The 23045-nt window shown below is 40.0% G+C and overlaps 1 protein-coding gene across 2 annotated transcripts; it reads left to right on the forward strand.

Annotated features, from left to right (window-relative positions):
- Nucleotides 1–682: 682 nt before the first annotated feature.
- On the forward strand, nucleotides 683–21666 carry LOC131228621 (mitochondrial pyruvate carrier 4). Of its 2 annotated transcripts, none has more exons than XM_058224401.1 (5): nucleotides 683–811; nucleotides 9930–10028; nucleotides 10130–10182; nucleotides 17563–17636; nucleotides 21462–21666. In XM_058224401.1, the coding sequence occupies exons 1-5, from the start codon at nucleotides 757–759 to the stop codon at nucleotides 21505–21507; spliced, it is 327 nt and encodes a 108-aa protein (XP_058080384.1). In that variant the 5' UTR covers nucleotides 683–756; the 3' UTR covers nucleotides 21508–21666. The 2 variants fall into 2 exon arrangements, with proteins under 2 accessions (XP_058080384.1, XP_058080385.1); XM_058224402.1 differs by lacking the exon at nucleotides 683–811 and adding an exon at nucleotides 9431–9482.
- The last annotated feature ends 1379 nt before the right edge of the window (nucleotides 21667–23045 follow it).

Raw genomic sequence — 23045 nt, forward strand, 5'->3', positions numbered from 1 at the left:
AAGCTAAACTAGCTAACTCGGTTCGTATACAGCCCTACGTTGCATGTGTGCTGCATATGCATTAAAATAGCCAGAAAAATCCAAATTCCAACTCCGCCATGATGTATGTCTTTTATCCATGCCGTCCATCCATTTTTAAAGATAATTTTAGGGCTTGATGCCAAAAATGAGTTAGATCTAAATATCAGGTGCACCACACCATGTGAAAACAATTGTGATTGAAAGTCCACCATTAAAAACCTCCTGTGGCCCACTGTAATGGTTATTTGACATCTAATCTGTTGATTAGGTTATAAAGACTTAGATGAAGGGCAAAAGTATATATTAGCTTGATCCAAAACTTTTGTGGCCCCAAGAAGTTTTTAATAGTGACCCTTCAATCAACACTATGCGGTCCACTTAGATTTGGATCAACCTCATTTTTGGGCTCATACCATAGAATGATAGGGAAGAATGGGTGGACGGCATGGATGAAACACACACATCATGGTGGGGCCCAGGGAGCACCGACCACTAGCCATTGGCTAGTGGCAGCGTGAGTAGCCGATCCGTTTCCGATACATTCACACCGAGGGCTGAATTTTGACAGTTAAAATTAACTACTTGTATGCTAAGTATGCCATTTCTAAGTGCCTGCGTATCATCTATCATACTCTGCCAGAGTATCAAAGTTCTTCTCATATCTACCTCACTTGACCTTCTTCTCCGATCGCGGAGAGAGAGAGAGAGAGAGAGAGAGAGAGAGAGAGTCTTTCCATGGCTGCCTCCAAGATTCAAGCGCTCTGGAACCATCCTGCCGGACCGAAAACCAGTTCGTCGCATCCCCTTTTCAATCTCTCATTCTCTCTCTCTTTCTTTCTTATATGTGTTGTTTTGCTTGATTAGATAATCTTTTGTAGCTTACGTATTCGATAAAAGTCCTCTTAGAAAGAATTCCACTATCTCTGTTTTGATTCCTAATTTGATAGGTAGTAATCAAGATCCGATCCGATTCGATTAGCATATTGAAATATTGGTAGATGGTTAGAGAGATGGATTTGGTTAGCTGTAGGATGGATCGGACAGCCCAATCGATCAATCCAGACCGTACGTTCGCTTCATCATACATTTCATGGGCTGAAACGTGAAAATCACAGTGATGGATGATACAATCCGTCCATAAGGGGTCGTTTGGATGGTGGAATGGGGCAATTAGTAAATGATTTACAAACAAATCATTTACTACTTGTTTGGATGCTCTAATTTGCTTGTAAATCATTTACTACTTGTAAATGATTTACTAGCAAAGCCCCCTTCTCATTTACCAGCAAAAAGGGGAGTTTTCATTTACTAGTAAATGAGGAGATGGCAACGGCTCTATTTTTTTGAATGAAAGCCTATAAAGCAGATTTCATTTACCATTTACAGCCTATAATGCCAATATGGATGAAGTTGATCAGAGCCTTGAAATGGGTGATGTGTGGATGGGCTGGTTGCAAGGATTGGCTTGAGTGGTTTGGATTGGTGTTTTTGATGGCTCAGGTGCCTGGGGACTAGGTTTGGCTAAGTTGACCTGGGCTGGAACTCCTCTCCTTCTACTCTTTCTTCCCCTCGGTGGATGGATGGGATATGAAGATGGAAAGTTAAGAACCTGAGACGCTAAGAGACTTGGAAGTTAAAAGATGGGTTGAAATGAAAGGGAATGTGATATTTATAGGGTTTTGGCATTTTGGTTATACTTTGGAAGTACAGGGGTAAAAGTGGTTCCTAGGGTTTGGGATTGACTACTGCCACGTGGTGCAATCAGGGTGGTTGGATCGAGGGGCAAAGACGCAGTTTTGGCTAAAGGTAAGGGCATCAAGGTCTTTTTCACTTTAGTGCGTTTGCTAAGGAAGCTGGTTGATGTCATCACCCCACCTAACCTCTCTATGGAAGATGGAAGGTGTCCATGTGGTAGGTGGCACACCGTGCGGCCCGCCATGTGGATGGCCCCCATTTTTTTGCAGGGGGTCTCTTGGGTTGGCACTTTCCCCCTGGTCCACCAGGTTTTGCCTTATCGTGGTCCCAAGCACTAATGGGCCTAGGTTTGGGCTTGAATTGGGCTTGGACTTGGGCTTGAAGTTGTGCTAATTGGGTTTGACCGACTTGATTGGGTTGACTGAGATGGTTCTTATTGTGCTCTGATCAACTTGTCAGCCCTGTGCGGGGTGCTTACAACCAGTGTTCGAAATATCAGTATTGCATTACGTATCGCATTCTTGGGATACAGATACGTATCGGTTATTGCATGGGAATATCGATTGTATCGTGTAATGTATCGTTGTTGTTGGAAATATGGGGAAACATTGTGAAATTGGTTGAATTTTTCAATGAAACTTCGGTGTTTGTTCAAAAAGACATCAATACACACTTATAAATCAAAACATTAAAAAAAAGTACACATAATAGCTTTTCTTTATATGAAGTCCTAATCTATGCGTTGTCTAACTAAATTGATGCAAGTATATTCAATGTCTATTCATGTAATTTATAAATGTAAGAAGACGTGTGAAAACACTAGCAATACATTCAAAAGCAAAAGAAGAATCACTAGATTAGGTTACATGCATGTTTGATTTGATGCTTGGATACAAATTGCAAATTATTTGCGAGAAATTGGGAAATTTCGATTTTTTTTTCTTTCAATTTTCCGCAACTGTGCTCATTTCCTCCGAATCTCGAAATCGAAGCTCTCAATCCATGATTTTTCATGCAAAACATGAAAAATCATGGATTCGTAACAATTTGACACTATCGAGATTCGAAAATGCTCACTGGATCGAACATGTGGGATATATTGCACTACTTGTGCGTTTCATATCGCACTGTTGGGATACAAGATATATCGTGGGATATATCGGTCGATATCGTCGATATTTAAAACATTGCCTATAACAACATCTGTCAACGGGGTACTTTTGATTAACACACGGTGGCATTTTTTCATAGCGAGGGGATGGTTATGAGTGTGGATCACTATAAAACCCCATAAAGGTACGGATTTGGGCAATAAAGGAGGATAATAGCAGGGATCGTCATAATTTGGATAATAAATTGAGCATAGGGTGGTCATGGTAATAATGGATGTTCAGATAGGAATACTCGTTTATGAATAGTTCAAATATCTTGCTCTTTTCGACATCTCGCCAGTAATACATGAGCTGATAAGGACAGATTTGGGGTCTATTGGTTAGGATGGATTTGATTGTAGGTGTGAGTTTGTTGTGCAAAGGTTGTATGGTTGAGATCTAAGGGCTGATTTATGTTTGGATAAACAAATTTAAGGGTATCGAGGGTCTGCAATTGAAATTTCAAGGGATGGAATTTATTTGGGATTGTGGATCTAAGATGTTTGGGTTGAATGGCTAGGTAGATTTAGGATTGAGGGGATGCGTGGTTGAGAACATGTACAAATTTGAGGTAAGAGCTTAGATCTAAAGGTTTTGGAAATGGAAGGTTATGACTTATGGGGTAAAGGGTAGCAGCTGGGGCTTTAGAGGTTTAGGGCTGTGGGCAAGAAAACAATACAATTGAGGAAGGAGAAGAGAGTAGAAGAAAATTTAATACCCAAGATCATAACTTGCTCTACTAATTAATGGAAACAGGTAAACGACGGGCTGATATGAGTCAGGACGTTATTTAAATCCAGATCTGAAAGTGCTGTAAAATAATCATATTAGATGAAGCCAAGACTCTGGAATGATTCCTAATGATTCATTGGTTGAAACTAGTGATCAATTGCACATGCGTGCGTGTGTGTGTCGACCAATTTCATGCTATTCTGACATCGTTTGATGCCCATGCCCCATGAGTGGCTCACCAGACAGTTCGTGCGTGTGCGTGGTGACCAATTTCATGCTGTTTTGACATCGTCTAATGCCCCAAGAGTGGCTCACCAAACTGTGACGAAAATACAAAGAGAAACTTAATAACTCACATCAACCCTAACAACTAATGGAAATAAATAAAGATGAACTTGAGGATCATATTTGATTCCTCCCATGGGCTCAAGAATGTAATCTGATAGTCTTCTCATATTTATTACTGGACCAAGAATTTGGTCTATATCATCAATCAAGACAATATGGGATGGTCAAATCTTTAATAGGCCAGCTTGCAGCTTGCCCGACCTTTTGGTTTTATCAGTAGTCTTGAATTCAGAGTACAGATGCTATATCAGAGGTTTTCTGGCATCAGCCCCTTGGTGCTTTCTCTCTTCCTGTTTTTTAACAGCCAAAATTGTTGGTATAGGGTTATGCCGGTCGATGTTGAAGGAAAGCTGATCTTTGCTTGAAGATCCCATTTTCATAGAATATATACTCTGCTTGGCAAGGCACGTGGACATCATGGGTATGACATTTTTGCTTAAAATTGAAGCAACAAACATGGGTACCACAGCCATTTAAAAGTGTTGGATGACATACCGAGGATATATCATGAAGTTCAATGAATACAAAGCACGAGCCTTAGATATATCATGAAGTTCAATGAATATAACGAACAAGCCTTAGAAATCTTTCTCCTTGGAACAGCTGGATAACTTAATTCTCTACATACCAAATAAGGTATGCAATATAAAGGAATACTAGGAGTTGTCTTCTTTGAAATGGGGCTTAGTTGTCCTCATTCTGAGATGGCAAGATCAATTTGGTATGTCAAACCTGTTTACCAAAATCAAGGTTTTGCTGGATGTGTTAAGGAGGGCCATCTGGGAACTCGTCTTTGATGGTGCTACGAAATGAAAGTTGGAAGAATTCATTTTAGGATCTTTTTAGCGAGTCTTGCAAAAGTATTTGATGAAATTAGATTTTTCTACCAAGGAAGTTTATTGTTGCTCACTGAATCTGGATTTTTTAACTACAACTTTTGCAAATTCGAAGAGGTGGCATTTGAGGAGGGTGTGCTTTTTGGACAAAGTATTCAGTAAAGGTTTCAATCCTACCTCATTTGATACCTTTTAGAACTTTCTACTTCGAATTGAAATTTCCACAATCATGAAAAGATCATAAAAAGTGCGATACAACTTTCTCGATTCCCAAAACCCTCTCCATACAAAAGCACCCTAAGGGCCTGCTTAGTTGCCACCCCCCCCCCCCAGCAATTTCTGCACATCTCCGCGGAACTAACAAGCGCTATTGGCACCTTTTGTTGCCACTTCAAAACAAAACATTTTTCCGGAATGCAATTCAATGCTTAATACTGACACTTCAGGGGGAAAAAGGATTTTTGACCCTCTGTATCTCTAACGAGATTCTCTCCCAAAATAATATCTCTCTAATGGGATTTAAACTTTAGAGGATGCTACTATGTGTGTCACTGACTGCTTAGAAGTTCTATGGAGTTCCCTCCTCACCAGTTACCATACACATGGCAAGCATGTCTGATGCAGGACAATTAACCACTTGCTCTAAAAGCTCGAACTGTTAGGGCATGATGAATTAATCACTTTATCTCATAGCCTAGGCCCCAAGTCCATGGGTTAGGTCCTCGGCCAAACCCTCCTCGTGAGCCCCAAATCCATGGGTTCCGCCCCCTCGTGGGCCCCAAATCCATAGGTTCCGCTTAACATTAGCCACTTGCCTCACACGGGCTCTAAATTCATGGGTTCTGCGGGCCACCCACCTCGAGTGCCCCTACATCCCACAAGCCACCCTACTTGAACCTGGTGTGAAAATGCCTCCGTATTAATCACCCTCGGTGAGGAGTCTCGAACACGAGATCTCCTGCTTTGATGCCAATTTGATGCAGGACAATTAACCACTTGCTCTAAAAGCTTGAACTGTTAGAGCATGACGAATTAATCCCTTTATCTTATAGCCCAGGCCCCAAGTCCATAGGTTAGGTCCTCGGCTGAACCCTCCTCATGAGCTCCAAATCCATTGGTTCCGCCCCCTTGTGGGCCCCAAATTCATGGGTTTCGCTTAAAACGAGCCACCCGCCTCACATGGGCCCCAAATCCATGGATTCTACGGGCCACCCACCTCGAGTGTGCCCCTGCATCCTATAGGCCACCCTACTTGAGCCTAGTGTGAAAATGTCCCCGCATTAATGTCTGGTGACAATACTTTTGAGCTGGTGGGACACCATATGGATTGGCTCCATCATCATCTAAGCTTTATCCCAATTAACTGGGGTGAGCTACATGAATCCTGTTTCTCCATTCCACTATCTCAAACCATATCCTCGGTTGAACCATAGTTCCTTGGGTCTTCTCTTACTACATCCACCCCCGTCCTATTGGACCGTCCCTTTGCCCATTTAGAGCCCTCAACTTGAACCAACTTACTCCCAACCAGTGTAGTTCTTGGTCTCCGTTGCATATGGACAAACCATCTAAGTCTACTTTCCCTCACCTTCTTGCCTATTGGATTTGGGGCTACTCTTAAGTTCTCTCAAATGCATTCATTTCCACTTCTATCCTTCCTCATCTTGCCACTCATCCATCCAAACATTCATCCATCCAAACATCCTTATTTTAGTTACGCTCATCCTACCATATGGGTTGGCTATAGGCCAATAATTATGTGACTGTGGAAGTCTGACCATCCAGTTATTTTGAGCTTTCTGGTTGAATATGGAACACTGCTCTAACTGTTGCTTATGTAGGCCACTGTTCTGGTAGCTGCCACAGTCTAATCCCTTTGCATCTTGGGCCATGGGTTATATCCAAAGTGGCCAATCGGATCTGTTGTTCTGATTACTAGTTATGTCATTTGATGTGAGTAGGGAACTGTTTAGAACTTCTACGCAATGAATGACCTGTATATTAGCATTTTCTTATGGATCCGTAAGAGGATGAAAGCTCTAATGCATTGGTTTGTGGGCCACTTTGGAAGCTGAGGGCTGCTCTTCTCCAGCATCTGGACTGAATATATGGCAAATGCCTAGGTCAGTAGGAGTTATTAATTTGGTGGGCCACCATCCTAGACCTATAATTTTTGCCATTGGCTGAATACAATTATCTCTTTCTTTTCTGTCAGTCTTTTCTTAGGCATCTGATCGGATGCCACTAGTGTCGTAGCTGTAAATGGACTAAACAAAATTCAGTGCTTGGCATGTCAATATGTAATGGGAAAAATCCTAACTCTTCAATTGGTTGCCAATAAATATGTGGTTAGGAAGATAATACTATGATGGCCAATCTGGCTAGAACGCAATGCCAGAACCTTTCTAGATAAAATTTCACCCCCAATCCAAGTGCTTTACAAGGCTTAATGGATGGCCATGGAACTAGGGCAGATAAATCCTCACCGGGGGTGATTAATGCGCATTTCACACCGGGCTTGAGTAGGGTAGCCCGTGGGATGCGGGGACACACTCGGGGTGAGCGGCCCATGTGATTTGGGGCCCGCGAAGGGGGTTCGGCCGAGGTCCTAACCCATGCAATGTGGGGCCTGGGCTATGAGATAAATGGATTAATTCGCCATACTTTAACAGTTCGAGCTTTTAGAGCAACTGGTTAATTGTCCTGCATCAAATTGGTATCAGAGCAGGAGGTCTCGTGTTCGAGACTCCTCACTGGGGGTGATTAATACGGGGGCATTTTCACACCGGGCTTGAGTGGGGTCGCTTGTGGGATGCAGGGGCACATTCGGGGTGGGTGCGGCCCACGGAGGAGGTCTCGTGTTCGAGACTCCTCACCGGGGGTGATTAATGCGCATTTCACACCAGGCTCGAGTAGGGTAGCCCGTGGGATGCGGGGACATACTCGGGGTGGGCGGCCCATGTGATTTGGGGCCCGCGAAGGGGGTTCGGCCGAGGTCCTAACCCATGCGATGTGGGGCCTGGGCTATGAGATAAAGGGATTAATTCGCCATACTTTAACAGTTCGAGCTTTTAGAGCAACTGGTTAATTGTCCTGCATCACAATGCCAAAACCTTTCTTGATAAAATTTCACCCCCAATCCAAGTGGTTTACAAGGCTTAATGGATGGCCATGGAACTAGGGCAGATAAATCTTTCGTGGGGTGTCCTTTAGAGGCTTTTCAGTGCAATTGGGGGGGAATTCTCTTATTTGTATCAGCTGGATGACTTTTAATCAACCTTTTTGATCCCGTTCCTATGCCTTTTAATAAAATCCCACGTTACCCTTCAAAAAAAAGAAAGAAAGAAAGAAAGAAAGAAAGAAAGAAAAAGATAATGCAAAAGATGTACATATTGAACTGGATGGGTGGTAGAATCCCTAGCCATGATATTCCAATATGGGAAGTTTTGTAATGCCTGGGGCATCCACAGTGGGTCCCATCATACCAATAGCATGGATCAATTAACCAAGGCCATGGGCCCCACCTGTACAAACTGAAAACCTGACTGTAGAACATTATATACTACTTCCATGACAAGAAAGAATCATACTGTGCTTGACTTTAGAGTTTCTATAGCTAGATACCTTAATACCCTTTATTTTGGTTTAAATCTTGTTTGCTGCTTCTTGGCTCTGTAGGAATGATGACAATGATGATATGAAATGCGCAGTCCACATTGATTGTAACAGAGGTTCAATTAGTGATGGACCATCCATCATGTTATCACTCTGATTGGATGATCCTAACCATCCAATCACTGTCTATGGAATGGACTGTCCATATTGATTATATTGTGAAGATCAAGCATTGATCTGGACAGTTCATCATGTCTTGTCGTCCCACCTATAGTTGCATGAAGCATTAAGCAGCAACAAATTCGGGGTGCAGGTGCGGGGGAGTGTCTATTCCAAAATATTAGAAAGTATAACCAGCAGGGAAGGTAGCTGATCTCTCTTGGCTTCAACGTTCTACTCTCGCTGCCACACAGGATCTGTGTGGTTCTATGGAGTTCCTCCGAAGGTAGCAGTATTCAGATGGCTGCTGGGTCGGAATTGAGTCCTAACTGTCGATAACCTGAGGAAAAGGGGCATGCAGATCCCAAATGTCTGTCTTCTTTGTCTTCAGGCAGAGGAATCTGTAGATCATCTTTTCATCCATTGTCCCTTCTCTGCCGATACTTGGTGGAGTGTTTTTAGGCTTGCGGTATTTCGTGGGTTATGCCAAAAGCGTTGGATGATTTGTTTTGTTGCTGGAATGCGGACTCGGGAGGAGCTGTGGGAAAAAATAAGTTGCGAATCCTCCTCATGGCTATGCAGGCGGAAAGAAATAATAGGTGCTTTTGGAATGTTAGTGTTTCTGTAGCAGGGGTTTTCTCCAGAGTCTTAGTACTTTTCAGGGATTGGGCACCCTAATTTCAGTTGGTGTTTTTGTTTGTGTGTGCGTGCGTGTGTAGCTAGTTGTATCTTTTCTTTTCTTGTTGCTATCCTGTCTTTCCCTTTTGTTTCGGCTTGTAGTTTCCTGTTTTTTCAATAAAATTCTCATCTTTCAAAAAAAAAAAAAAAAAACCAGCTGGGAAGCAGGAGTGGGAGCTTAATTTGAAGTGGGAGCAGTACCTGATTACAATGATCTGTGCAAACTCTCATCTTTCTAGGACTAAATGTATGCAGTTCCATTGGTACTTTGCATCATACTGCTTTTTTTTTATAAAAATGTAAAATGTTTTCTTTCGGACACTGACAACCAAACAACATCTCAAATTAAAACAATAAAGCATTCAGTATCAACAAAACAACATTTCCATATAAATGTCTCTTCTTGCCAAGAATACAGAGCCAGCTCTTGTATGTGTCTCTTAGAGTTTTGCGAAGATGGTTTTTGGTTTGTTTTTGTTTCAGTATCATTCCTCATCATCTTTCTCTCTTGGAGTTGTTTTGTTCCTCTCCTGATTCAATATAATTTCTGCTGCTATTCAAAAGAAAAAAAGAAAATGGATGTTCCACATACTTTTCCTGTTGTCTGCTATTCTGTTTAATATTGTTGGATACTCATGTCATAAATTACTTCTGCTCTTTTACATGCGCCACTATAACTTTCTGTTAACTGCAGTTCATTTTTGGGCTCCTACATTTAAATGGGGTATCAGCATAGCCAATGTCGCAGACTTCTCAAAGCCACCTGAAAAGATCTCCTATCCTCAGCAAATAGGTCCGTGCCTGAGAAGGAAATTTTTTTTTTTTTTTCCTAATGTTTTGCGTTCCAGATTATTGATTTGAACTTATTTTTCATCTTTATCTGATGACCTTCAGCTGTTACATGCACTGGAGTTATCTGGTCGCGCTACAGCACAGTCATTACTCCGGTACGGTTGATTTCACCAGCTTTAGGGAAATTTCAACCCATTACTTAAAGCACTAAGTTTGAGATTCTCACCAACACTATATTTATAATTATTGGAGTTTTGATTCCTCCTTTCCATTTGGTAGTACCTAACATCTATACTATGCGTAATATGAGCAGCTTTTGGACATTTTTTCCTCCGCAATTAGTTGTAGGAACTTTTATTATTAGAGGGTAAAACTGTCATAAAAATCTAGATGCTTGGCATAGATGGTTCTGATCTCACCGCACTAAGCCTTTAAACGGCTTAGAGTTTACCTGCAAAAAGCAACTGACTTAAATGCAGGTAGCTTGCTCTCTTCTATGTGTAGCCTGCCTTCACTGTACTACTAGGGACTCGTGCAACAAATGCTGTGGGGTCACCATGATGATTGTATGAAATCCACTCCAAACATCTATTGCACTCTCTCATTCTAGGATGTTAGCTAAAAAAATGAGACAAATATGAAATTCTAGTGGGTCACAACATCAGAAAGAGTGGAGATGAGTAGCCCAGTGCGAAAGTATTCCTCTTTATGTGTGTGTAGTGTGTAGCCATGATCTTTCCCTTTGAGTCTCTCCATTTGTCTTTGCACTCTCCACCATATCCTTGGTAGTGATTAATTCATGCTATACTTGGTATCATTTTGAGCTTCTTATTTGTTAAAGATAGAAATGGTAAATTTTTGAAACAAGATTATTCCTAAAAAATAGTGTTTGTTTTGGAAATACTTAGGGCTCGTTTGATTTTCTTAATTACTGGTAAATGCCCTGTAAATGGGTCATTATTACTTTTTACAATTGTTTGCTTTTTTGAGAAATTACTACCTTCAAAATCATGAGAATTTTAATTGAATTCATGTATTTCTACACGCACAAGAATGTCGGGCCCACCGTGATGAATATGTGATATCCATGCCATTACATCCGTTCCACAAGCTCATTTTAGGGCATGTGTAAAAAATGAGGCCAATCCACAACTCAAATAGACTACACCACATGAAACAATGGATATAATGGACCTTAACCGTTGAAAGTTAATATCTTTCTAGAGCCCATGATGCAAACATGTGATCCATTTGGCTGTGGAGATTATTAATAGATGAATCAAAGTAAATCAAATATGATAACATGCTATCCTACCATGATTAAAAGAGTACCAAAAATGCAATAACATTCAGAATTATGTTAAATTCATAATCTCACACCAGCACGAATGACGTAAGCATGGAACCTAAGGCCCAATGAGAGATTGGAACTCTTATATTAGCATAGGCATGGTTCTAATTCAATGGGCAGTTTTGGCAAATATGATAACATGCTATCCTACCATGATTAAAAGAGTACCAAAAATGCAATAACATTCAGAATTATGTTAAATTCATAATCTCACAACAGCACGAATCACGTAAGCATGGAACCTAAGGCCCAATGAGAGATTGGAACTCTTATATTAGCATAGGCATGGTTCTAATTCAATGGGCAGTTTTGGTGCAATTCTAGGGTTAGGAAATTTGGGGATTTGAAAATTAGGGCTGTGGAGAATTTGTGTTTGTGGAGAAATAGGGTTTTGAGAGCTAGGATATTGGGTTAGGGTTTTAGGCTTAGGGCTAGGGATCTTAAAGGGGAAAATGAGCAAGGATTAAGAGGGAAAGATAGGGAGGGCTGGCTGTACGATCATACCCATACGGACGTACGGTCTAGGGGTTTGGTCTGTTTGGTCGTATGGTTTAGGGCCGAGAGAGAGAGAGAGAGAGCCCACGATCAATAAATAGCTACAGTCTCCCTTAAGTTCATACATAGATATCAATCATGCCCAACTTGCCAAGAATACGTCGTCCAACTTCAATGGAGATTCGCAAGTTGAGCAGTAGGCAAAACAAAGGGAGTAGAACTATTGACAACAACAACCTTCCCACGAATAAAGTGACAACAACAACCTTCCCACGAATAAAGTGACAACAACTTCAAGGTGTCCCGTCCTCTCCTAAAAAAAAGGATTAGAAGCAATAAGAATTGTAGTTTGATTGTTACTATACATAAGCGCAAGAGTCTTCACTGAAAATTCCAATTCAATAACAAAAATTTTTGACCACAGAATTCTACATATGGTATTTGCTATGGCTCAGTATTCAGCCTCAACACTGGATTGTGCACAACTGTCTACTTTTTACCCTTTTAGGTAACGAGATTACCTCTGTAAAAAGTATAATATCTTGTTGTAGGGAATTGATCATCTGATGGGCCTGTCCAATTTGCATCAGAACAGCCTTCATTATTAATATTATTTCACAGCTAAACAAGATGTTACTTTCCGGAGAAGACTTAATGTAGTGTAAGATGCGACGAACTACCTCGAGGTGATTGGACTAAGAAGCATGTATGAACTGGTTATCAAACTAACTGCATGAGATAGATCTAGGCGAGTAACGATCAAATATATCAACCGACCAACCAAATGCTGTTACATGCGAGGATCATCAAGAAGTTCCCCATCATCAGCCTAATGCTTTCTATTAATCTCTAATGGTGAATCAATCGATTTGATAAAAAAAACCAATTGAAGTTAAGAAATCAAGGGCATATTTTCGTTGAGAGAAAACGATGCCTTTCTTAGAATGAGAGACTTCAATTATAAGAATGTATTTTAGCGGTCCTAAAACTTTGATTCGAAAACCTTGTTCAAATAGAGTTTTAACTCAGAAATTCCACCAACACCATCAACTGTAATAATGATATCATCTACATTACACTCACAAGTGAATGCGAGTAAATCCAATACGGATTAGAGCCCGACTAAGCTTCTCAAACCAGGCTTGAGGAGCTTGCTTTGAACCATATATAGCTTTATTAGGACAAGATACCTTTCTTTCCTTCAATTTTTATTAATAGCATAACTAGGACGAAGCATATGAATCTCCTCGGTTAAATTACCATTCAAAAAGACATTCTTAACATCTAATTGGTGCAACGACCAATTCAAATCAGTAGCAAGAAAAATTATTACCATACCGAATTCATCTTAGCAACAAAAGAAAAAGTCTTGGAATAATCCTCACTATATGTTTGTGTAAATCCTTTAGCCACAAGACGAGCTTCATATTGAGCCATGCTACCCTCAGGATTGTACTTAAGAGCATATATCCTATAACAAGCCACTGGATTCTTCTCAATTGATAAATCAATCTTCTCGCATATATGATTATGCTCAAGAGCTGCCATCTCCTCCTTCATAGCTTCTCGACATAGGGGAGAATTAAGAGTCTCTTTAAGATTTTTAGGAATAGCGGAACTGTGGAGGAAGAACATTCAAGAGCATAAATAAAGGACTTGTGAATTGGAGACAGAATGGTAAGAAACAAAATGTTCTGTAAGAAAAGAAGTACACTGTATTTGGCTTTTATGATAGCGACATGCAAATGTCACTAATTCCTGTTATCATGACAGATTTCTCAACCATAGGTGATGATGAATCCATATCTTATCTTAAACGATTAAAAGAGTACTAAAATATCAAGACTTCACACCAATCAATACAAAAAATAAAAGGATTTTCCCATATAGCCGCTTACCTTTTAGGCTATTCCAAATAACTGCATGCCTTCAAAAAAATTAAAGTAAAACACCTACGGTTTGCACCGTTAGACATTCAACCGCTTGCTGTTATATACCCTCTAGTTTATGAATTGTATTTTTTAAAATGACAAAACTACCCACCAATTGCCATTGTTTTCCTGCGGTGTGTTCCAACAGAGACTTTGATCTTGGCTCATGCCCTAAAATGATCTTGAAAAGGATGGATGGTGTGGATAAAAATATACATCATGGAGGGGCACTCATAGCACCGCCCACTGGCGACGTGGCTACTGGAGGAAGCAGATTGCGTGGTGTACCACACACCACCGACCACCGTGGTGTGTTGAGTTTACCAAGTTATGTGCCCCTACATTGATGTATGTGTTATATCCAGGCCATTCAATCATTTTGCAAGATTATTTTAGGACACCCCTAAAAATGAGCCTGATAGAAACCTCAAGGGGACCACACTACAAAAAGCAGTATGGACGATGATGCCTACCGTTAAACCTTCCTAGGGCCCACTATGATGTTTATTTGCCATCTAATCTCTTTATAAGGTCAAGAAGTCCCAGATGAATGGAAAAAAAAACAAATACCTGTTTGATCTAAGACTTCTGTGGCCTCCAAGAAGTTTTCAAGGGTAGGTGTTTACTCCCCATTGCTTTTTGTGGTGTGGTCCACTTGAGGTTTGGATCCACCTCTTTGGGTAGGTGTGGTCGGCGTTCACTCCCCACTGCTTTTTGGTCCCATTTACCAAAATGATCTCGCAACATGGATGGATGGTTTTCATATAACACATACATTGTAATGGGGTCCACATAACTTGGTAATGTCAGGTCGGTGGTGTGTGGCACACCATGCAACCCGCTTCCACTTCTGGTAGTTTCATATGCAATCCGGAATGCGGATTTCATGCCATAGGCTTTCATAGGAACTTTTTGCACTAGAATGCTAGGTGGGGCCTATCGTGATGTTTGTGGAAATCCACCGGTTCATCCTTTTTGTGAGCTCATTTTAGGACACGAAACCAAAAATGAGGCAGATCCAAAACTCAAATATGCTGCATGAGAGGAAACAGTGGGGATTCAATGACCATCGTAGAAACATTCGTATGGCCACAAAAGTTTTGTATTGGGCTAATTTTGTGTTTTCACTTCATCCCAGTGGGAACGACCTTACAAATGGTTTGGATGGCATGACAACATTATGGTGGAGCCTAGGAAGGTTTCAACTGTAGGCATTTCTTTCCCCAATTTTTCTTCTTGTGTGGCCTACTTGAGTTTTGGATCCGCCTCATTTTTAGTTTCGTGTCCTAAAATGAGCTCACAAAACGGATGGACAGGGTGGATTTCCCACAAACATCACGGTGGGTCCCACCAAGCATCCAGCACAGGAAGTTCCTCAAAAAGGCTTTGGTGGGAAATCCACATCCCGCAATCCGAGGTGCGGTTTTTATGATCCCTGGATCCACCAGGTCGGTGGATCAATAACTGTGGGCCACTATGATGTATGTGCTTTACATCCACACCATCCATCTACTTTGACACCTCATTTTGGGGAATGATCCAAAAAATGAAGCAGATCCAAATCTTATGTGGACCACACCACAAAAAACACAGTCGTTATTGAATCCTCATGATTAAAACTTCATGCAGGCCACCAAATTGTTTATTTTCCATCCAACCTGTTGCTAAGGTCACTAAGACCTGGATGAAGAGACCACACAAATATCAGCTTGATCCAAAACTTTTGTTCACATAGAATTTTTTAATGGTTTATTACCATTGTTTCGTGTCCTATGCTCCACCTGAGATTTGGATATGGTTCATTTTTGGGATCATGCCCTAAAATGAGTTTTCAAAACAGCTGGATGGCATGGATATAAGTCATATACATCAAGGTGGGCCCCACAGTCAGGGATCCCACCCACCTTGGTGGATCCCCAGATCCAATACGCAAGCTGCGTCTCATGTTTTTATACCAACCTGATGTTTATCAGGGCCATCCAACCTGTTGGTAAGGCCATGGAGACATGGACAACAGGAAGACACAAAATCAAATTGATCCGAACTTTCATGGCCCCAACATGTTTTTATTAGTAGGCATTCCATCACCAGCGTTTCCTGTGGCAGGGTCTACCTATGCTTCAGATCTGGCTCATTGCTTAAAATGAGATCACAAAATAGATGGACAGCGTCGATCAAACACATACATAAAAAGTAGGTCCGGTAGAATCCTCCGCACACTTGCCCCTTGCACTGAGTACAACAGTAACAAAGTAAAGGTTTAGTAGCAAATTCGTCATTTAGACAAGTTAATGGCACAATTCCGTTGTTGACTGTTAGGCAGGGTAAAAGAGGCTGTTTTTTCTCCATATTTGCAAAATTTGAGCGTTTTGCTTTAAATATTTTGAAAGCATGCGTTTATTCGGGAATAGCCTAAAAATCAGGTGGTTATACTGGAAAATCTCTCCCCCCCCCCCCAAAACAAAAATAATAATAAAAAAAAAAATTTAAAAATTAAAATTTTTAATAATAATAATAATCATAACTTTTTATAACTGACTATTGATTGGGGAGTCTAAGAAAAGTCGTAAAAAATTCGAAAGGGCACCAATCCTTGTAGCTTCAAATTAAACCACCAAAGAGAGGAATGGGATCATACGGCTAAATTCACCAGATATCAACAAATCTTGATGATCTTAAAAAATAAAAGCAAACCTCAAATACCTGATTGTCGGCTACAAAAGAATCATTGTAAATTGAGACACAGAACCCAAAAAACTGTTCAAACGAAAATATCGAGCAAACCCTAGCTGCCACAGGCCAATTTCTAGAAAAGAATAAACTGGAAGAAAAAGGCCTTAAAAACCTGATCAAAATTGATTGTCCAACAACTTTTAAAGAAAATAAAAAATTGCCGCAAGATCCTTCCTCAGTCACTTTCATTTGCGAATTAGGCTGCAACGGCTTTCAAACCGTAAGAAAAATCTAAGAAAAAGAAAGAAATGAAGAACAAAAAGAGAGGAGAAAGGGAGGTCAAGAAGGGAGGACGAGAAGAAAATCCTAGGTGCTTTTTTTGCTCTGATGCCATGTCAAAGAGAAAAACCTTGGGGAGAGAAAAAACTCTTAACTAAGCTAGAGTCCATCCCCTTTCTTATTTATATTAAGTGATGTCCCAAATTACATAAAATATCCTTGGAACCAAGGGCAAAAGAGAAAAATAATAAAAGAAACAAGAGCCCATGATTCAGAAATATCTACAATATGGTAAAGTTGAGAATGCATAATGTAAACCACACTATACAGGATCCATCTTCCATTTCCAACCCAATTGTTGTTCCTTGTTCTTCATGTCTGGCCTGAAATTTTATAACCATTGATTGGGTTGATAAAGCATCTGGTTGCCTTGAGTTATTTGGGATTATCTGATTGGGCTCTAGAGTAAATCATTGATTAATTAGAGTTTTGCTAACTCAAATGATGTTTTGGGAAGACTGTGAGTGTGTTGTGGTGGAACCCAACTTGGTTCAGCCATTTACCTTAGAAGCATTAGTCTACGACAAAAATAATTTACTTCGGATGTGATTCCTTTCTCGAATGTTTACGTTATTGAGTACCCTTTGAGTTTGAAAGGAAAAGCATTTTTTTTTTGGTTATCTCTAAAAGAAAAAAAGAAGAAAAAAAATAATAATTGTTTCATTTGTTATTTTGCATTATTTTGGAGTCTGTAATGTTGTCCAGCTTAGATTCTAATTTCTTGGTCGTATCATGTCGAGGTGCAGAAGAACTGGAACCTTTTCAGTGTAAATGTTGCAATGGCAGGGACTGGCATTTATCAGCTTACGCGTAAAATTCGGTATGCTACGGTTTGGTTTTAATATTTATTTGCTTTATGTGGAAAGACTGGTGGCAAAGGCATTATTAATCTTTGGTCTGGAGTGTAGGAAAAGCTTGTGTTACTGCTTTAATAGGCCACTAGCAGTGTTATGTCCAAATAATGTTTTATTATTATTATAACCAAAACGATTGCATCTGCATGACTTACTAATCCATTCCGTATGCAAAATGGGAACAACTATTTCCATCTAGTTTTTTCTACATGCTTCCTTCTGTTCATCATCGTAGGTCCTGTTAGGCCCTGTTTGGTAGATGCCTAAAAATGAGTTCACCTCATTTTAGTTAATGATAACTAATGTTTTCAATATCGACGATATTGACCGATATATCTTGTATCCCAGCAGTGCGATATGAAACGCACAAGTAGTGCGATATATCCCACATGTTTGATCTGGTGAGCATTTTCGAATCTCGATCCTTTTATTTTTTGTAAATCATGTTAAATTAGTGTCAAATTGTTACGAATCCATGATTTTTCATGTTTTGTATGAAAAATCATGGATTGAGAGCTTCGATTTTGAGATTCGGAGGAAATGAGCACAGTTGCGGAAAATTGAAAGAAAGAAAAAAAATCAAAATCAAAATTTCCCAATTTCTTGCAAATAGTTTGCAATTTGTATCCAAACATCAAATCAAACATGCATGTAACCTAATCTAGTGATTCTTCTTTTGCTTTTGAATGTATTGCTAATGTTTTCACACGTCTTCTTACATTTATAAGTTACATGAATAGACGTTGAATATACTTGCATCAATTCAGTTAGACAACGCATAGATTAGGACTCCATATAAAGAAAAGCTATTATGTATACTTTTTTTTGAATGTTTTGATTTATAAGTGTGTATTGATGTCTTTTTGAACAATCACCGAAGTTTCATTGAAAAATTCAACCAATTTCACAATGTTTCCCTATGTTTCCAACAATAGCGATACATTACACGATACAACCGATATATCCCATGCAATAACTGATACGTATCTATATCCCAAGAATGCGATACGTAACACGATACCGATATTTCGAACACTGATGGTAACAACGTATTAGAGATCTCGATTTGTAATACATAATTACTGTTAACATGGACTCGTTATGCATTAAAGATCTTGATCTAATGCATAACTACTATTAACTAAAATGAGATGAACTGATTTTTATGCATCTACCAAACACGGTAGCCTTTCTACTTGAAATTTGGGTCGGCCTTTAAATGTAATTTGGCAGAAGTTTTATGACCAGCTGCCCACCTAGCATCAGCCTTCCTCTTTTACCCTGGCTCTAGAACCAGCCATGGCAGAGGCTCACATTGACGCACTTGTGTGCCAACATCGTCCCACCCACTATATGCTTCATTTTTTTTTTCTTTCTATATCAATGCTAGTGCATGCTTCCTTTCTAGTTTTGGTAAAACATAATACAAATTTATACCATTTTATTGCCAATATTAGAAAATAAACTATAATCTCCAAGTGCGAGTTTTTGAATATCGATTCTGTAATGTAATGCAGTTAGAAATTAATTGTTGTCTTTTCAACTTTAAAAAAATTAAAAAAAATAAAAATAAAATTTCAGCTTATGTAACAGAAAGATGTGCGTGTAACATTTATGTTTATTAAGAAGCAGTAGACATCGCTGTCGTCATCGTCGTCCTCGTCGTCATACCAGCCTTTTCCTAGATATTTGGTTTGGATTATTTCATCTTCATGTTTCGCCTTGCAAACATGAGAAGAAACACATGGAGAGAACCGTCTCCATCTCATCTCCAACTTGCTAATACATGGGAAAACCCCGCAAATTAATTCTCCTTAGCCTTATACATGTCTTGCCGGCAATGAATAAGCTATAATGGTGTTCCTGAGTATGCATGATTGGTAACTAGCCCTAAACAAATGTTTACAAATAAATTTTCATGAGCTTAGTAGTAATTAGCTGGTTGCCCCTAACATTCTAATATGACACATCCCACAAATGTTTCTTTGTCGGATTCACCATTTCTCCCGTGGGATTTCATCCTACAAATGTTTCTTCCCACAAATGTAATGTTCTAATGCATATCTCTAATCTATATACACGATTTCTTTTGTGGGATTCATCCACAAATGTTTCTGAGCTAGATCAACAATTTTCCTCAAGAAATTAGAGGAAGTAAACAGTTAATATTCATCTTTTTCAGAGCCTTGTTTTGTGAAAATCAAGGAAATAGGCCCCAAATGAACACAAATCAAGCATGATTTGGTAGATTGAGGCCTTTTAATATATATATATATATAAAGTTGCAAGCCCAAGGCCAATGGAAAACAAGAAAAGGATAACAGGAAGGGAAACTAACCTAAGAGCCACAGAACAACAAAGCAAAAAAGAAAATTAGACAACAAAAACAACAACCAGAAAACTAACCTAAGAACAAAACAACCAAAAAGCAAAAAATACAATACAGCAATAGTTGACCAGAGACGACAGAAAGGCCAAAAGCCCCCAAAACCATAAAGACTCAAGAAGCCGGAAAAGAGCAGCATGACCAGATTGAGGCCTATTATGTTTGAATCTATCACCAAAGAAGGAAATAAAAGAGCTGGTTTACTGATTTTTTTGATTTTCCCCAAGATGGACCAAAATCACTCCGGGCTTCTATTCACACTCGAATCCCCTCTTTTGATGTTGTTGTGAGGCAACAATGTGGTCAAATCTAACTCCCAACTGCAGTTGCTTTTTTAGGGGGAAAGAGGTTAAAAAGTGGGAAAAAATATATGAAATAAATGGGTCCATATGCCGTAACGCTGAGCACCATTACGCATCAGGCACAATGGTGTGCCTTCTGCGGTAGACGTCTGTGGAGACCACATGACCAATGCCACCTCCTCGAAGCTCGAACTACCACAATCTGCTTTGCTGGATAGTTGTTTGGCGTGCTTTTGGACTCTGGACTGCATCATTTTGTTTGCTTATTTAACGAAATAGTTGCTTATTACTGTTTATGCCATGCTGCCCATGCTGCCCTTTATCCTGATTCCCGATCCCTCACTGTCTATTTCCTGCTCTTATTCCTTTCTTGTATCTTTTCTGGTTTGGGTTTAATAAGATTGAGAAATGCTCCAATGCACTCAGAGCACTACAAGTAATAGTTCTCCTAGTTGCATTGGGACACTTGGCCAGTCCAATCCATTGATCCAGACTGTTCATTAGGTCCAACACATATTTCCTTAGGCTACCATGCACATGTCACACCTATCAGATACATGTTAACCATTTGAGCAATGTCCTTGAATATGGACAGTCAAGATTATTTCCACAAACAATTAGGTCCAATAAAAAATTTGATCCAGCTGTTTGTTGAGGACCATCATGGATTGCTTATAATTGAAAGGAATCATATTTTTTTTCAAGGCAATGGCAGCACCCCACCCATGGCTTGGAAAAAGGATAACAATAGAAAATAAGGCCAAATCTAGGATGGGTTGGATCATCTAAGCCTGATTTTTGCATGGTAGCCCGTTAAATGTGTTCTGGACTGAATGGATAGTTCCAATAGATTGATTGGAGTGTCCAAGTAAACCGATACAAGTAGGAGCATTATAACTTACAGAGCTCTTATAACATTGGAGCATCTCTCAATAAGATTGCATTATCGTTAGAAAAGGTTTTACTTATGTCCCCATCGATGAGATTCAAGACATGCTTTCATGCGCTTTTTTTTTTCTTAATCATTTTTGTTTTTCATAATCATTTTCAAATGGATGCAGGAAGCAATGTTTATGCTTTTTCTATTGTTTTCTCTCTTTCAGGCAGGATTACTTTCCTGAGGCTCAAGAGGCCGTTGCGAAAGAATGATGACGAAAATGGATCACCAGAAGATTTCCATCATCTTGGATTCTGGTGGGTACGTGTTTCATCTTTTGATTTCATGGCCTAAATCGATTAGATTTGTATTGGTGTCAGAATGATGCATTTGCATATCATGGATTTTTGTGAAGTATCCCTATGTTACAATTGCCTCTTGAATAAAGCACGGTTCCAAAACCCTGACTCTACTCGAAACTTGTCCAAGTCAACTTGACTTGGCACGATTTTGAGCTGAGTTGCTGGGAAACGGTTGGCCTGAATTAGCCTGAACTCGGATAGACTCATCGAATCTACTTGATGGCTCAGTCAGATCAACATGACTCGGCATGACTTGAACCAAGTCACTCAGGAGGAAATTTTTATTAAAAAATAGAGTTGGTGGGAGTGGGATTCAAACCCCTAACCACAAGCGAAACTGGCAACGCACTTAGGACCCGTTTGGACACACCCTCTGGAGGGGCACCCAAGTGCTGTTTTGATCCAAACGACACTCGATGCTGTGTTTGGGTGCACTTTGCAAACCCTGTTTCATCTCCAGCTTGACAAAGTAGGCACTAAAATGCCGAAGTTGTTGCCAAGTGAACCAAAAAAGCTTGAAACCCTTTTGAGGAAGTACATCCAAACAAGTTCTTGTCAGTGAGATAAAGAACTTTCTCAATCTGACCTGTTCTTTTCTGGGCCAGAGCGGTATCCCCATTAGGTATATAGATATGCTTTAATCTGTGGATGAGGAAGGTTTTGTCCACCTCCTGGTTTGCTTCTCTGTACACATGGGATACCGTTGGTTATGTGATATCGAGGATTTTCTGGATGTCCCACCATTGAGTGCAGGCCAACCAAGGATGATCAATCTTCTTATTAATAGGCCCGAATTGCATTCAAAAGAGTCGATCTCAGTTAAAATTGGCAGGGAGTTAAAATCTCTACCGTCCAATGTGGCTATGAACTCAGACCACAATATTAGAACGCTGTTCATAAAAGTGCGAAAAAAACTAGCTCGAATAACACAAGATGGTTCAAAAGAAATGTTAGTGAGAAGTTCCAACCACCAGCTCTGGGACTAACAACACCGGGAGGACAGTTGGGAGGACACCAACCCTGACCCCGACCGAGTCGGCATTTGGGAGTTTCTCGATGACCTGCAGCTTCCTTGTTTCATCTAATTTAGTCTTCCAAAGGCAATGAACCCTTATTAAGGCAAAATAGAAGATGTCAGGGCTGGGGCTGAGGCCAGCACTGAATGGTATCTGATAGAGTTGCAACGGTCACTAGTATTCTTTTTCTACACCCAAATGGCTTAATACAGTGAGGAGTTTCAAAAGGAATTTTTAAGATATATATGAGTTGAGGATGGAGGCTCAACAGTTATGCTTGGGATGATCCAACAACAAGGAAAAAGGGTAAATGTGTATAAGTGTAAGATCCATGGTGAAAAAGGGTAAAATGGTTATTTATTGTGGGCAATTTTTTATTTTTGTACTGCGGTCTCATGCAAGATATGTGTGAAGCGCTCAGGTGGGTCCCCC

This window comes from Magnolia sinica, chromosome 16, assembly GCF_029962835.1.
Source record: "Magnolia sinica isolate HGM2019 chromosome 16, MsV1, whole genome shotgun sequence".
NCBI lineage: Eukaryota > Viridiplantae > Streptophyta > Magnoliopsida > Magnoliales > Magnoliaceae > Magnolia > Magnolia sinica.